At 41.4% G+C, this 17,357-nt stretch overlaps 1 protein-coding gene across 2 annotated transcripts; it reads right to left on the bottom strand.

The window, feature by feature from the left end:
* Window positions 1-1,619: 1,619 nt before the first annotated feature.
* nup54 (nucleoporin 54) lies at window positions 1,620-17,108 on the bottom strand. 2 transcript variants are annotated; one of them, XM_031754552.2, is made up of 14 exons: window positions 16,958-17,108; window positions 16,463-16,570; window positions 14,926-15,009; window positions 14,152-14,232; window positions 12,583-12,747; window positions 7,173-7,390; window positions 6,899-7,086; window positions 6,603-6,799; window positions 5,871-5,925; window positions 5,155-5,248; window positions 3,889-3,996; window positions 3,507-3,626; window positions 2,683-2,793; window positions 1,620-2,210 (listed from the first exon to the last, which is right to left on the bottom strand). In XM_031754552.2, exons 1-14 carry the CDS (start codon window positions 16,998-17,000, stop codon window positions 2,082-2,084), a joined length of 1,701 nt encoding a protein of 566 aa, XP_031610412.1. In that variant the 5' UTR covers window positions 17,001-17,108; the 3' UTR covers window positions 1,620-2,081. The 2 variants fall into 2 exon arrangements, with proteins under 2 accessions (XP_031610412.1, XP_039470938.1); XM_039615004.1 differs by lacking the exon at window positions 14,926-15,009 and having other exon boundaries at window positions 2,074-2,210.
* Between the last annotated feature and the right edge of the window lie 249 nt (window positions 17,109-17,357).

Raw genomic sequence — 17,357 nt, forward strand, 5'->3', positions numbered from 1 at the left:
AGTTTATTCACAGTTCCTTGAGACTACTACAGGAGAGGGAAAAATGGTAACACTTTTTAATACAGCTGGTGAATAAGGGCGTGACTCCCCTGTAATTAAGTTTAATTTCAATGTATTTTACTACCAACTGATTAAAGACATAATTTCCCCATAATTAAATGTACTTCACAATGCACTGTACAATATATTTGTTTGTTACTAATTAAAACATGAGTTATTACTCCCTTTTTCTAGTGTACATACATTTAAGTATTTGTAGGTAAATACATTTTAATTGCAATTTCAAATAAAATACACTGAAACTTCATTTAATTATTGGGGAATTATGCCTTTAGTCACAGGCTGTATTATAAAGTGTTAACGGATAAACAGATACAGTATGAGGTCTTTCGTGGTTCCATAGTGAGCTGTATGAGTGGGTGTAGGAGGGCATACTGCAGGAAATTCCCCAGTGATAAGCAGATGCAGCCCACAGATGTGTCATAATTTTCTTGACCTCAGTTTCTGTTAGTGATAACAGCTGTGATACACTATACAGACGCAGGCTCTTTGCCAGGTACTGAAGTAGAAGTTAGATGTGGGGATGTAATCTGCATGAAAGCTGCTTAATTGCACCTCTTAATCTTTGAATTCAGGTGTTTTTTTAAGTCTCATTGCTACAAGTGTAAATGCTACCATCCCTCTATGCACTCAATAACTGCACAATTTTAAACCTCCTCTTGGATTAACATCAGTATAAAAGCTGTATGCTACTTCTTGGAGATGTAAGACTAGCATGCAGCTGCTTAGCCATGGAAGGACTAAGGTATGACTATGCTTCAGTGCACAAAATAAGGTCCATAAAGGCCTGGTTTGATAAATTAGATATGAAAGAATTTGACTGGTCCACATAGATCTTTGACCTCAAACCCCACTGAACACCTTTGGGAGAAAGTAGAACGGAGACTGCAATCCAAGCACTCTTATCTCTTATCAGTGTCCGGCCTCACAAATGTTCTTCTGGGTGAAAATCTTGCAAAAAGAATTCCCAGAAGAATGGGAATGGTTTTCATAGCAATGGTGGGGAAACTCCATTTAGAAGGGGATATCATAAAAAGCTCCTGTGGCTGTTATGTGTAATGTGTGGGTGGCTCACATAGTTTTGGCAACGTAGTGTATGTGGACTTTTTCCCAAAAATATTTACAGGCAGATGAACAGATAATGACAAATAATAGGTATTAAATATTTACAATAAGAAAGGAAAGAGGCAAAGGCTGCCGGGTCTGGAGAATTCAGATGTTTGGCTCTTTGCCAGCTACTGAAGTAGAAGTTAGATGAGGGGATGTAATCTGCATGAAAGCTGCCTAATAAGTTCAACTGCCAATCAGTCTTTCATCTCGGCAGGGATGTGAATCCGAGACATAAATCCTATCAACTCAAGCCCTGCTTTGATGAGATGTTGGAAAGGGCTGGCCTGAAGAGCTAAAGAAGGACCGTCAGGTGTTTCTATATTTGCACCAAAACAATGAAAATGCTCAAATCACAAAATAGGTGGACTTACAAGAATAAATTAAATAGATTAATAGGGAAACTAGCCATTGTTTAAAGTATGTGTGTAAGAGATGCAAGTTCACTGTGCTTTAATTTTTCCAATAAATGAAATTTATTAACATTCTAGGAGAATAAAAAAAGAAAAAAGAAATACAAACATGTATTTACAATGTCTTCACTGGTGACATACACAACTTGTTTACATGCCAGTCACATTTGTAGTCTTATAATTATAATCTGATTTGACATAAGGGATCCCAGCTATTATTAGACTTTGTTGAGTCTTTTCCATTAGGGCTCTGTCAGTTGAGAAAGCACAGATTAACCAGTCAGTGTTTACCTGGTACAGAAAGTGGGGCAAATGATAAACCTGTCCGCGTGGGGACTTAAAGGCACATTCTAGTCAAAATGATCATCTGAGCAGGCAGGTTCAGATATCACTGGGGTTATCGGGGAACTACAGTGCAGATTACCTCTAAATTAAATGGCCGAGGCACCATTTTTTTTGGAGGATTGTGTGTCTGAGCATGTGCAGGTTGGTGGGGCAGACTCAGCTGAGGATGCCTCCTCTCATGTGTCCGCTGTCGCTCAGCCCGTGCTCTATAAGTTTGATGTCTTCCAAGTCATCTTTGATGACACTGATCAAATGACTTAAACCTTCCTGCTGCTGTTTTAAGTGCTGAAAGAGAGAGAAAAGGAGACAGTGTTTCAGTTACTGGGAGAAGACAACTTAAACAAGCTGTCTCAGCCTTCATCCACAAGTTTAGAGCAGTCTTCCTCAGTTTGGAGCCACCAGTAATAACACAGAAGCTCTGAGACAGACCTTGAAGCTAATGTTTTTACAATGTTACACTTATTTGCAATAAGAAAAAACGCTCCTGTGCAAAAGTGATTACTTCTGTCTTTCGCTGTCAGCACCTCAGAGATTACCCGCATAAAGAAAGGTGGGTGAGAACCCTGACGGGATGTTACCATCATGATAAGTCTTTCTGCTTGTTGCAACTTGGTATCGGAAGACTCAAAAGTTACTTTAATGTTCTCCTTCTTAGTGTTTTTTTTAAGTCCTGGGCTGAGTTTCCGGAATCACTGAACACATGATGGGAATGCCTGCACAACAACTGCAGGTCAGAGGTGCTAGAATTCCGACTCACCTGTCTGATTTCTCTGAGGAGGTCTGCGTCCACACTGTAACGCTCTTCTGATCTCACAGCTCCAAAGTGGTTCTGCATCCGGATTTGGGACATTAATTCATTTAACCGACCCTGGAAGACAAAGACAGAACAAACACTGTAAAAAACAAACAAATGTTTGACGTCTATCAGCTGCTAAGAACTGTTTATTCATTTTAGGGCTGCAATGATTCATCAAGTAACTTGAAAAACTTTACAAAAATATTCTCAGTGAAAAATCTTTGCATTGTTTCTTTGTAGCACTCAGCTAAGAGAAACTAAGCTAACAGATGAAGCTCCATTGTGTCACGTCCCAAACTCGAAATGATTATTCATGCTTTTGTTTCGTCACGATTGGAATACAGCAATGCACTATACACACACGTCTTAGCAAAACCTCCCCACAACTGTTGCACATTGTTCAAAATGCTGTTGCCAGGCTTCTGACAAAATCCTCCAAGTTTTCACATGCGACTCCAATCTTGATGCAGCTACACTGGCTTCAAGTTTATTCCAGAGTGCAATTTAAGATTCTTTGAGAGCTCTTCATGGACAGGCACCAGGTTATTTCACAGGGCTTCTGCACCCATATGTCCCCGAGGTCCTGTGACCAGGCCCTGCTGATGGTATGAGTCTTTTTCCCCCCTTTTGAATAATTTCCATTGGCTCATTAAGACAAAAGTATTTATCCGATTACTCAATTAGTCAATAGAGAATTGATAGAATACCTGATTACAAAAATATTTCATAGCAACTCTAATTGTTTGACACATCTCACTGTGCAGCCACAGTTTCAACACACTTGCCTTGAACTGTGTGGGGGCATTGAGTTCAGACTGAATGGTGTCCAGCTGCACCCTGAGGTGCTCCTCGTCCACTTGGATAGCATAGCCACTTTTTCGCTGGATCTCCTGTTTGATCAACACCTTCCAAGGAAAACAAAGGAGGAGAGATAAATATGGAAGGAAAAAAGAAAAAAAACTTTGATAAAGTAGTGAAGGGAAAGCTTTAGACAGCTGAGGCATTCATTCAGATATGACATCAGTTTATTTCATGCAAAACAAAGTTCTACTTTTCAATTCCCACACTTATATTATTTTTATTTATATAAACAGTGAATTTTGAGCTTAGAGTTTAACAGAGATGCAAGGATGTCTGAATGGCTTATAAAAAAAGTGAGACAGCTACCTGCAGCACTCGGTGAGATAGATCCATCAACTTCCTCTTGTACTGGGCGATCTTTGCCACTGTGGTCGCTTGGTTCTTTTGCAGTTCACTGATGTCATTGGAGATAATCTGCAAGTCCACACATGCATGGTTGAAAACAGTGAGGATGAAGCTTTGACATTTCAAGAATTTATTTTGATTGCAAGTACTTTATGCTTTTTTAAAACTGATAACAAGCACATGTTTGATATTAGAGGTCTTCACACATCCAAAATTTCATGCCCGAATGCAAAAAGACCTGGAAAAAGTTTCAACTGGAGCAAAATTAATTTATTATTTGAATGCAGGAGCCATGGACAACAGAGAAAAATGCCAAACCTGACCTGGCAAGGATGCTCAATCTGCACAGATATTAGAGCTGACTGTAAATCACAGGGTAGCTTAAATTTAGTACTTCTTTAGAGTTATGTAGCCGTCTCTCCTGTGCTTGGCCGTGACTTTGACTAAGTGGCTTTGCCAGGAAATTTAGGTTAAAAAGATCCAGGTGTTTCTGTTGCTCCTTTCTCTTCCTGATTAAAGCAGTGTGGCTAATACCTCTATGCAACTTGAAGGTCCACTCGCTACAACAGATACTAATGTGACTCATTTAGAAGCAGCGTTTAACAGAGTGAAGAGAACTTTGACATTTATAACATTATTTATAACTCATGTTCTAGTTTAGTTTGAAATGTCCTATGATATACATATGTATGTGGTGGAGTGTGGTTTGTGGCTCAGCTGCAGGGAGGGGTGGAGCAATCATCAGCCGACAGTGCCAAGGGAGGCTGGCCGACACAGCTGATTTTCATCATACTAATCACACTTTCTCCTATTGCAGTAGCTGCAGGGGCCTGGGGGTAGCAGTACAGACAGAGCGCAGTGGAGCAGAGCTGAGCAGAGCTGGGCTGAGCAGGAGAGAGATCCAAAGCAGAACTGAGCGATCTGGACAGTGTGTAAATAAACGTCCCCTGAAAGTGCAATTGAGAACTGTGTGTGTCTCATGCTGGGGTCAGCCTAACCAAGTGTTACAATATAAATATACTTGCTTCCAAACAGATTTTGTTGTTAACAGAACGTTTCCACCTGAAATAGCAGGTAAACACGGGTGTTTCTAATCATATTAAAGCAGAACCTTCATGTCATTACTAACAGCACTGCACCCATGTTGAGTCCTTTGAGAAAAAGGAAAAAAAAAAAATCTGGAAAATTAAAACCACAAACAGCAGGAACAGTGAGTACTACACTCACATCCACTCTGGTCTGGTGCTGTTTAGTCATCTGCTCCTGGATCTGCAGCCTGCGGAGCAGCTCCTTAAATCCTACCATGGGCACTGGGATCAACCTGGAGACACACAAAATGAAGCAGCAGCTTTTATTAAATTTTTTAAACTTGTAGTTAATGTGAACAACTCCAAAAAAACAAACAAACAAAAAAAAAAAACAAACCCTAAAAAAAAACTTTAGAAACTATGGATTATCGGAACTAGATCAAATCTGGGGAATTGGTGCCTCAGCTTTTCCTACTCAGGCTTTTACAAAAAGATTTCTCCTAATATGAACTAATTTATTAAAAATGTGTGAAATGGGGTCATGGATGTTTATGCTAGTGTGCTTTTTCTATTCTTGTATTGCTGTTTATTAGCGTTTGCTGGTCCCTCAATGGTTTGCAATATAGAACAGTTATCTTATTGTCAGCCCAGACTTTATGCTTATACTTTAGTGCCCTCTATGGGTCATGTAGTAGACTAGATTTTGAATTATTTATCATAACAGATAAATAGTTCAGACTGTTTGTTATAGACTGATGAAGACTTGGAGTCGATTCATGTTTATCTGTCATTTTCCATATTGGTTCAACTAAGTTAAATAAAATTATATTATTTAGCTGGATGTCTTGCTTTTTATAAGCTAGTGTAACTTTGCGTTAATTATAATAAAAACTTATAATACCACAACCAACTTACTTCTCTGGATCAGGGTTGTCCACCTTGGCCTGTTCCCAAATGATAGGATCCACTCCTGCTCAGGAAGAAACATTATTGGCAACTATTCAAAACAACCAACTTAAAAGAATGACACTTTCTTCTATTACAGTGGTCTCTCGCTATAACGCGGTTCACCTTTCGCAGCCTCGCTGTTTCGCGGATTTTTTGTGTACAATTTTGCATGTTTTTTTTTTCAACAGCGCTTTATATTCTGCGTCCTGATTGGCTGTAGAGCGTTGTCAATCAATATCGTGCCGTGTCTTCTATACAGTACAGAATGCGTTCAGCTTGTCAAATTTACATAAATCTTCGATCGCTAGCAGTGTGACTCTGAAGTGCTGTACTGTATGTTTGTAAGTTTTCTCCCCAACCAAAACAACAATGTCGACGAAACCTTTTGCACCGTCAAAGGCAACCGCGGGTGCCTTTGGTTTTATTCTATAATACTGGATTTATTTTTCTACGAAGGTTTAAACTTTGAGAGTGTTTAAACAAGATAGAAAAGTGTGAAAATGTTCATGCCTGTCTGAGAAAAGTGCATAAAGTGTGTAATGAGGGGTTTTACAGCCTTAAAACATCTATAATAATTGTGAAAAATAAAGCTGGCTACTTCACGGATTTCACGTATCGCAGGTCTTTTTGGAACGTAACTCCCGCGATAAACGAGGGACCGCTGTACACAAGAAAAGAACACACCAAATGCACATTTACCTGCAGGAGCATTTTGCAGCAGCTGTTTGAGCTGTGCTGGGGACAGCTCTGTGCGTGTCACTGACATGGCCACTCCAATCTGAGTGAGCTGGGCCTTTATATTAGTCTGCTCCAGATAGCTGAAGAGGGTACTCGCTGGGATTCGCTTGGAGGTGCCATTGGGAGAGCGCTCAACCAAATAAATGATCACCTCTGTTCTAAAAAGGACAGAAGATACAAGAAGAGTGTTTCTACGTGATCTACTACTACTACAACAAAAACAAAAAAAGAAAAATAATCACATATTTATGACTTACTGGTCATTCGACAGGGCTTTGACACCCTCTACGTTGACAGTGAGGGTCTGGTTGTTTCCTAGGATCTTGTGGAGGGACTCGACCAGCTGCTGCTGCTGAGCTCTCACATCAGCTTCCTTTTTATTCAGAATCAAGACTACTAAACCATCTTCATCCTTACTCATCGGGATGCAGCTGTACCCCACCGCCTAGGAACCACAAGATACACATGACTACAATGTAAAATTCAAAGCAAAACAAACCAAACACACTGTACTGAGCTTTCTGTCTTTACCTTGAACCTGCAGAATGGGTTCTCCTGATTGAACTCCACAGGTGGGTTGTTGTTGCTGTAGTAGCCCTTCCCTGTGCCCCAGTATGCCTGCAGCTGGTTCCATTTGGCAAGTATGGAGTCACGCTCATCTCCTAACAAGGTGGGAGCTGACAGAGCGGTGACCTGCTGGTAAAGCTGGGTGGACTGATTCTGACCCGCCTGCTGACCGAACAAGCCTCCTGGCCACGGGAACGAGAGGTAAAACATGTCACAGCTCATTAATTACTTATTACTATGATATTTTCAGGCGAGAATGTAGGTGTGTAAACTTCAAATATCTGCTCGTTTTATCAAGACATCCCATATTAGCAACAGTTCTCTTATGTGTTGCTGATAGCCGGCTAGCTAGCTAGCGCCGCTAGCGACCCTTCGTGAAAAAGCACCCGGGCTTGGCTTACAGTGAGGCGGCTGACACTCGTTTCATCACCCGATCGCTCGCCAAGAGTCTGTGTTTTAGCTGGACTTATTTTTCATTTATATGGGCCGATGATGCTGGTCGATGTGGAAAAAATAACTGAGTTGTTTGGTGGTGGCTAACGCGGAGCTACAACCGAGGGCAGCTATCCACCGGTGTGTGACAGAAAGGACATGCGGGGAAAGAGACATACGAGGCGGCGAGGCGACCGCCGATCGACCGGTGGTGGCTAACGCGGAGCTCAATCGTGGATCAGGGATACCGAAGGCAGGAGTGTGAGGTGAACTGAATTTCAGGTAAGAAGTTACGAACTGCACTCTATTTGGGTCAGATATAAACCGAGTTTAGGTGTAGTTTATTTTCGTTGTGCTGACCTTTTACAATCGTACTGCGTGCTAGCTAGCACGACGGGAGTTTCTATACAGCTGTGTGCGCGCTAAGTTACTAACGTCGAACTTTATTTTATTCATAAGGGTTAGTTCGTAGAGTTGCCGTACAAACGGAATCGTCCCACATTCAGAGAAAATATTACGATTTATTCTGTCGTTACGAAGCCTCCCCTGTCATTCTCTGCCTGTTGAAACTTCAATCATGAAACTGATCAATGATCGGCTTTTCGCTCTTGTTTGTTTATCGCGCTAAACAACAGCAGCACGTTTAAGCTTGATCAGCTGTTGTTAGAATTCATTTGATTTTAATTTCTAGTATCAGCTGATGTTTGCTGGAGCCACAGCTGAAAAAGGGACTGGTCCAAACCAGGAGAGGTCCTTACTGAATCATCAGAGCTGAACTGGTGATGGAGAAACAGGTTTACAATTTAGGTGACATGAATGAGTTGAAGGGAAGTTATGAACTGTTTCTGAGAGACAAACACCAAGCTCCTATTTTGTGTAGCTGACAGCTGGTAACTGTGCAGGGGCGGATCTAGCAAAGCTTTTGCCAGGGGGGCAGGTAGGGCATTAACAGAGAAAGGTGAACACAAAGATATACTTTTCTTTCTTACTCTCATATAAAATATTTAGCTTTTATTAAATAGTTATCTGAATCTTACAACCAAAGTTTGTATAATAATACACAAGATTGGCTGTAGACCACTGTTCATCATTCAGAACACTGTGTAAAAATAACAAAAAACAAAAAGTGAATGTGAAAGTGCATAAATATTTATTTTACATGTTTGATGTGTGTGGCGGGGCGTGGTCTGCAGTGCCGCTGCAGGGGAGGTGGACCCACCTGAGCGGCATCTGCAATCACGCCTCTCGGGCGTAGTCTGTGCTCTCTCGGCTGTTTTTTGGGTGTGTGTCGGGCTGTGAGTTGAAAAGCTACAGCTGGCTGTGTGGGTACACCAACCATGTGTGAAAAGTGGTCCATAACGTAATGCTTCAAAGCGTGTTCATGCAAACTTTGTCGGCTCTGCCGTGGTACAATGGGACTTCTGCTCATGAACCTGTGTGCACAGCGTCTGCAAATCGGCGCTGTACGAAGTAACTTCATCTTTACACAAAACTGTAAGCTGTCATCTGTGAAGCGTGAGCGGTGTTTGTTTTTACCATAGTTCATGGTGGAGAAAGGGCAAAACTCAGAAGAGCACCCAAAGCAGCCGTATGAATGGCAAACTACACTGATTAGCAGCGGCATGGGCACACTTAAAATTTCTTCCGAAATTTTCGCTTTCTAGTATTAAATCATAAAATACATTCTCTGCGCCAAAAGTGATGAGTTAAGGTGCCCATGGAGGCAAGGGTGCCACCAGGCATTTGGCCCCGGGGCAGACCCAAGTCAGGCTGGAGAGATTATATCTCTTGGCTGGCCTGGAAACGCCTTGGTGTTCATATTCATATTAATATTCTTATTCTTCTATGACAAAAAGTACAAGTGTTCATTTAAATAAATAAACAGAGCAGTAAGAGATGTTTTTTTTATTGTTTTCTTTATTTTGATTAGCCGCCAATTACATGTTTTTATTTGTAATTCTTGTAGTGCTCCCTACTATGTGAACCCCTCACCTGAAGTTTGATGTTTATTAGTTTAGTTTAGATTCTAAACTATCAACGCCAACATTCAAATGATCCCCTTTAATAGCAAGCACTGGGCGACGGTGGAAAGGAAAAACTCCCTTATAAAAAGGGAGAAACCTTTGACAGAACCAGGCTAAGAAAGGGGCAGCCATCTGTCATGACTGGTTGGGGGTGAGAGGCAGAGGAAAAGAAAAATGAGAGCACATGTTAGCTATATGTTGTTCACATTGCCTAAAATGAACAACGTATGGTTTTCTGGACTGTGAAAGAAATGTCTCAAGTCAGTTTTCAGTGATGTGACTTAAGACTTTTCTTGATGGCCGTGCGGATGCTTGTCAGAAACACTTCATTTGCTTTCGTGTAAAAATGAACTCCAAAGCAGTTGGAGTTGTTGAAAAGCTTGAAGGGCGGATTCTCAATAACCACTCCATCAAAGCGGTCGACAGCCTTTCTAATGCTGGCATTCACAATCTTCCTGTCCTCATTGATTTCGTCTGGATTTTCATGTCTCCACACTTGACGCTCGCCGATGCATGAATATGCAATTGTCATTGAGGGGAACTCTGTGTGCAGTTGCATCAATTCCTTCTCAATGACAGAAGAAAGTTCATCAGCAGAAAAAAGTCCCAAATCATTGCCCCCAGCATGGATTACCAGTATGTCAGGTGGGCTCTGTGTGGATAGCTCCTCATAAAAACGAGGAAGGACTCCCGACCAGCGCATTCCTCCTTCGCCAAACCACTGGACTTTGGCATCAAGTCCAAAATTTTCTCCGAAAATCTTTGTTGTTTCACCCTCGGCTCGTCTGATGTCGATGGACCCAATGAGCCACACGTTTTTCTCTCTCTGGTCTTCTGGCCTCTCTTCCTTTTTTGGTGTGTTTTCAGAGGTTCTGGTACCACTCAAGGCCGTATCGTTTGTTTTCTGACCTGGGAGATCGATAGTTCTGGACTTTTTTGGATGCTCTGTGTCACTATGGCTTCTTTTGGACTTTTGTTTTCTTTTTGGTGCGATTTCAGAGGTTAAAGTATCGCTCGAGGTCGTAACGTCCATTTCCCCAACTTGGTGCTGGATAGACCTTGGCGTCCAACTTTTTTGGATGCTCGGAGTCACTGCTGTTTCTTTTTTCTCAGTGTCTATTCTCTTCCTCTTCCTCTTTCTCTCTGGAGAGTAGCTCTCAGAGTTGTTTTTGCTGCCTTTTGAGGTCTGACTGGATTGTCTTTTCAACACAGTTTTTTCTTCACAGATTCGTCTGTTTTTCTTTGGTGGAAAGCAGCTGTCGGCACTTGTGCAATTCTGTGCAACATAATCCGGGCCTGCCTTCCTCTTGAGTGGAAGCTGGAAATGAGTTTCTTCCGAATTTGGCTCTGGATTTTGGTGGTCCATTGTAGTAAAGCCAGCGTGTTTACTCTGAGACATGTTGGAGTGTTGCTGAAGTGACTGTGTTAAAGATTCAACTGTTTTAAAATGTTTCTCAGGCGTACCTTTGAATGCTGCAATCTTGAGTGTTGCAAGAAAACTGCATGAAAGTATGGGATTCTTACCCCTATTTAAGGATTCACAGCTCAAAGGCATATGAAATGCCTTGATCATCATGATGATGTCATAACATAACGTAACATTCTTTTTTTTTCTCTTTTCTTTTTTTTAATCAAGTGTGCCTATGTAACGGCACACTTATTACTATTCGACAGATTTATGCTGCTTATTATTCTCCTTTTTCTGCCTAAAATTTCGCCACGTAACTCACCCCACAGTTTTGATACAAGCTTCACATATGTTATATCATTTTGTGCAGCTGGATCTGGAATGGTGTGCTATGACTTTTGGTGGCGCCAACCCAGGCCACTTTGAAGGCCTACCGCTCGGCCATACTTTGTCGTAGAAACGTCATTTAAACTTTAAACGGGTCACAAGATTTTGGACTTTTATTGACCAAATCCTCGTTGCGATATCTTTTACGGTTGTTTCACAAGAGCAGTTTAAGTTTTAGGAAAATTGGGATTTTCACGGAATGTTCGCCCAACTGTCAACTGCCAAAAAACCAGAGTGTGGAGAATAATTGAAAAAATTTGTCTTTCTCGTCCTGTCCCACCCAAACCGTTTGCCCTACATCAATAATTTATACATCAAAATGTAGCTATCGTTGTCTTCTTTCATCCAATGTGTTTCTTATCAAGATCAGATTTACGTTTTTCTCACAAATGCCATCAAAGCGCAGCCTCCTCCCTCTCTGTCCCCCATAGACGACCATTCTAAAACTGCTCTCAATTTTCAGCTCAAACTTAACATTGAAGGGTGTCTTTACACTGTCACCACGTCAGTATGATACACTCTACAGGCATGAAAATTTAATATGTTGTAGTGTGGAAGTTCCTGCCACTCACGGTGAAAGAATTATTGCGATCGGACCTACAGTTTTCTCTTGGCAATCATTTGTTTCAGAGCTTAATTCCTGTTTGCCCATCTCTGTGTCTGACCCCAACTGCAGAGTGTGTGTGTCTCATCCCCTCCTGCCACTCACAGGAGTTGAGCTGATGACTCTCTGCTTAAAACTCAAGTTTTTTGCTCCAAACACATACATCCTGATGTCTTTGGACAACTGATCTGGGCAGTAGCATAGACACAGTTAAAATTTCTTCAGAAATTTTCGCTTTCTAGTTTTATCTTATTCTTCAAATGTATTCAAAAAACATTTTACTAGAAACAAAAGATGCAAGAAATTCATGTGGAATTTAGTGGAATGTCTCCAATTTCATGATACCCAAAGTTGCATAATTATAACAACAATGTATTGGCACCAGTTTTGAACTTTGTAAAAAATTTGTTTCTAACAGAATATCAGTCTGAATAGCTGTGGCTGGCTTCTAACTCTGTTCAACAGATATACATTTCATTTGTATTTTTCCTCTATTTGCAGGGAAATTGAGGTTCTTACCTTGCTGCTGCTGAGTCTGCTGGATATTAAAGCCTCCAAAGCCACCCAGGCTAGTTGCTCCTAGTCCAGTTCCAGTTCCAAATCCCGACGTTCCTGCAGCAGTCCCTGTGCTAAGCCCAGTCGGGAACCCAAACCCTTTGTTCTGCGTGTTACCAAACAGGCTTCCTAAAACAAAACAATGTGCAAACACAGGGAGGAAGTATGATTGAGGAAGTACAAGTGCTCATGAAAAACCAGTTAAGGAAACAATGCCAAATATTTGGGAAATATGGTTCCAGCTTTGCCAGAGAGACACCGCAGAAATTTAAAGGACTTTTGGCAGTTTTAGCATTTGTTATTTTACAACGGAAGCCTTAAAAGTGATATAAGAGTTCCAGAAAATTTGTGGTAACAATTAGGGCTGTGCGATATGACCAAAATCTCATATCCCGATATTCAGACATCTATCGTCCGATAACGATATAAATCACAAAAATGTAACATTTTCTGTAAATTCTGTGAATCTCGGGCAGCTCGACTTGCGGGAAGTGTTTCCAGCTGCGCGTCATGTACCTGGAGTCGAGTGTTTTAACAGATGCATGAAACGATACATTTTTAGACATAAGTTGTAACGGCCGCCGTTTTCTTTGTGAGTATTTATTACACGGCGTGCTGCGGGGAAAAGCCTGTTCTTACGTTTGAGTCCAAGGTTTATTTTTTAGCGCCTGACGGCTCTTTTCTGCTTCTCATCCATAAATACTCTGCATCTTTCACGTGATTCAGTTTATTTTGAAAAGTCTCAACAGGATCTTGAGCTTTATTGTGAAAGGTTTATGTGGAAAATAAACAAGAGGACATGCGGTGGTGTTACCGTCGTTGTTGCTAATGACAATGCATAAAAACAAGCGCTTGTCCGTCTGTAGCGTTGTTATATTAAATATAAGAGAAAGAGAGAACTTTAAGAAATTAATATAGCCACTACAGTGACCATCAAAATAATGAAAAAACATTGCCGTAAACAGTTTATTTTGCGACACCACGAAACAAACGATAGCGTAAAATGCAACGATAGATGTTTTTATATCGTCATCCAATATATATATAGTTATATCGAACAGCCCTAGTAACAATCTAAAAAAAATAAATAAATAAAATTGTGAACATTTCATTGATGTTTGCAACTCGACAGGAAGCAGCATTTTTAGGTGTGAGTAAATGAAGGAAATTTTCTATCCTTTTCCAGTAAGCTACTGCCACTCATGACACACTTCCTAATTTGAAGTTTGAATCCACTGAAACAAGCATTACGTAGAGCGGCACAGCACAAATCAAACGTAAGCACAGCCTAGGTGATGTTTACCACCTAAGCTCAGATGGCTGGCCCGGCCGAAGTCTGCTTTTGCCTGAGATTTCGTACTGTTAAAAGAGTTTTTCCTTCTCACTGACAAGTGCTTGCTCTTAGGGGTCGTCTGATTATTGGGGTTTTATCTCTATTATGGTAGGGTCTTTATTTGCACTATATAAATAAAACTGAAATGAATTTAACTGTAATAAGGCAGAGTGGGGGTTCAAACCAGCTCTATAACTAACCCGTTGCAGGGGGAGCAAAGCTAAATGTTGCCCCTGGTGCAGCAGCAGTTGTCGTTGTTGTTCCGAAGCCACCGAATGTGCCTAAGAAGAAGAAGAGAAAAGAAATGTGCTCAACGAGGCGACAAAAACCCCCAAAAGCAAACCAACAAACAAAACAGGTGAGAGAATGACAGAATGAATTCACAACTGCTACCATTAATAAGAGAATGAGAATTTCACTACAATATAGCGATTTACCTCTACACAAAGGTGAAAGTGTACTGACTCTTCACAGCAATCAAATGAAATGAGTAAAAAAATTCAACATTTTGTCTCTTCATGCAATCACAGCGATGTATTGTGTTCATGAAATGAATCACCAGGTGAAGATAAAACGATCCTTGATCCACACAGATATCAAACAATGGATGGAAATGTAAGTTTACAGACAGAGTGTACTGATTCACAAAGGTCATCTACCTGTGCTAGCCAGGCTATTACCAAAATTGAAAATTGTGCCAGTGGTGGTTGCTGTACCAAAGCACCCCACATTAAAGCTGACTGCTGCCGGGTTTGCATTTAAACCGAACCCCCCAAAACTAAACCCACCAGCCGTGGTGTTTCCAGCTCCCAGCCCCCCAAATCCTGCAGCCAAAGCAGGCAGGCAGCGAGAAAGAGAGAATGACATGGAATTAAATGACACAATGCCAGATTCAGCACGGACTCATTTATTGTAAAAACAGTCTTCAAGTGTCTTAAAAGAAAAGCTACGCGTCTGAACAATGAGCATCTTACCAGTGTTGGTGGAGCCAAAGCTAAAGCCTGTGGCTGGTGCAGCAGTGGTGGTGGTGGCTGCCCCAAAACCAGGGGCTGTTAGAGCTAATGAAGGCAAAGCACACAGAAATAATACATTATATATGCATGGCTTTATTTTGCATTAGTTAGTAAAACGAAACATTAACAGCCAGCAGAAGAGGGTCTTTAACTTCTATGTAGCAACCGCTGAAGGAAATTTTTTTTAAAAAGGGACCGTTTACTAAAGTGCCCACAATTCCAGTTCCCAGATGTGAGTGAATCCCCAGACTCCCATGATAAAATGCTCAACTTCAGCTATGAAAACCACATTAACAGCCTAGTAGTTTTGGACTGTATGTAACTGTCTGTGTTGAATACTAGTAAGGCCCTATTTAGACACCAGTCACACAGGCTTTGAGGCTAGCTGGCAACTACGTGGCAACCACTGGTTGCAAGGGGAAAAAAAAGACATTCCCTGATTGGCGATTGGTTGCTGAAGACTGCTGGCTGTCACTGAGTGAAATCGGTTGCAACGAAAATGCTGCATCAAAAGCATCTTATGGAAGATGATGACTTGTCTGCAAACACCTAACTACTTGTCGAGTAGTAGTGAAACTTGGAAAAAGTGCGACAAACCAGAAACGCAGTTCTGTTGCCCTCAAATGACATATGCCTCAGCATTTCAACCAATACGTTTCAAAACATACAACTTTTACTCTGAAGGTGAACACTCCCAGTTTACAGTTTGTGTCACACTTTTCGCAGTTTTACTAGTGCATGGAGAGCAGTTGGTGTATCTTCCATGCAAACTATATGCGACCACTTATCTGTTAGCAATCACAAGGAGGCTTTTCAATGCAGCACTGCATTCTTCTTTGAGACCAATTTCACAGCAACAACAGCCAACAACCACTTGCTAAACAGTGAGAAAATGCACATTTGGTTGCTAATCCAAATAACCAGACCTCTTGGAGAAGCTCCAGGAATGCTTGCTTTACCACCAATGCCTTTCAGGTGGTGGTCTTCATCAAGCTCATCATGAACTGGACCCCCTGACAATGTTTATAGCGTTGGTGCCCTTTTGAGCATTTTAAAATGAATTTTTTGACAAATAATATGGCTTGCTGTGTGATACCATCCATCCAAGCAGTTTGGGTTTATAAGTGACATTTGAGTATTTAATTAGTTTGTTATTTAGGACTGATTAGCAGCTGCCTGTATCTGTGAGGTGCACCATATAGTGAGTGCTTAGTTTGCCAGTGTTAAAGCTTTAAAAAGGAAACCCAAGAAACCAACTGGTAGATGTGTTCAAAATGCATCGAGAGGTGAAGAAATGCCCAATTTAAAACAAACAAAACAACCCAGAACCTTTGAGCCCTAGACTGAGGGAACCCAGTGGGCTCAGTTATGCTTTGAGGAGAAGGGTTTGGGAAAAAACCCATTCTATGTTCATATTGGTGGCGGTTACGTGATGATAATGCCCCACGCACAGGATAATCCCCGCAAGGAGGAATCTGGGTCTGAGCTGTGGACTTACTACCGAATCCGGATGAGGCTGTGGTGGTAGTGGCTGGGGTCCCGAAGCCAAATGTTGTCGATGGCGTAGTTTTGGCTCCAAATGAACCGAATGAAAACCCGGACGTGCCTTTTAGAAACAAACAAACAACGAGAGAGCGCTGTAAGTACTGGGTGAGTTTAGCTTGTTTTAGCTTACACACGGGCATCCAAAACGGTTAGCCACAAGAGCTCGGTCTCATTGGAGCCCAGATTAGCACCGAAACACGCGAACACAAATCCGACTACAGTTCATTAGTTGCACTGACTCAAGTGTAAAAGCTCTCCGTTTTCACGTGAGGTCTGTCGTTAGCCGGTAGACGAACCCACCGTAACAACTGAGGGTGAACCATTAGCATTGCCATTTCTATTTATAACTCATGTACAAGCATTAATACAGCTTTAGCTTCGACATGAAATATGTAACACATTACCAGCTCTTACAAGTATTTCCCAATTAACTAAAGAATATCCATACTTGCTGCTGGGTTGCTCGTGGCACCGCCAAAATTGAACGCCATGTTGAGTGCTGTCACCACAGACACCTTCTTCTTCTTCTTCTTCGTCTTCTGCTGCTGCTGCTTCTTCGTCTGACTCTGGTCCAACTGGGTGGCACACTACCGCCACCTGCTGTCCCAAAATGTTAATTCAACAGCCGCCGAAACAAATAGAGTACTTTTATGAAAAATATTTGTGGCAAGGAACAGGACCGGTGTTGTGCCAAAAAGTGAGATGTTTCCGTGTGTCTTCTATGTGCAATATATTTGATTATATTGGTAAATAGATTGCAATCAAGAGGGGGTATGAAGGGGTTTTATATATAAATAAAGAAATGACCTGCTTTGCAAGTATGATTATTACTCTGCAATACTGTACCA

This window comes from Oreochromis aureus, linkage group 7 (assembly GCF_013358895.1).
Source record: "Oreochromis aureus strain Israel breed Guangdong linkage group 7, ZZ_aureus, whole genome shotgun sequence".
NCBI classification, from domain to species: Eukaryota; Metazoa; Chordata; class Actinopteri; order Cichliformes; family Cichlidae; genus Oreochromis; species Oreochromis aureus.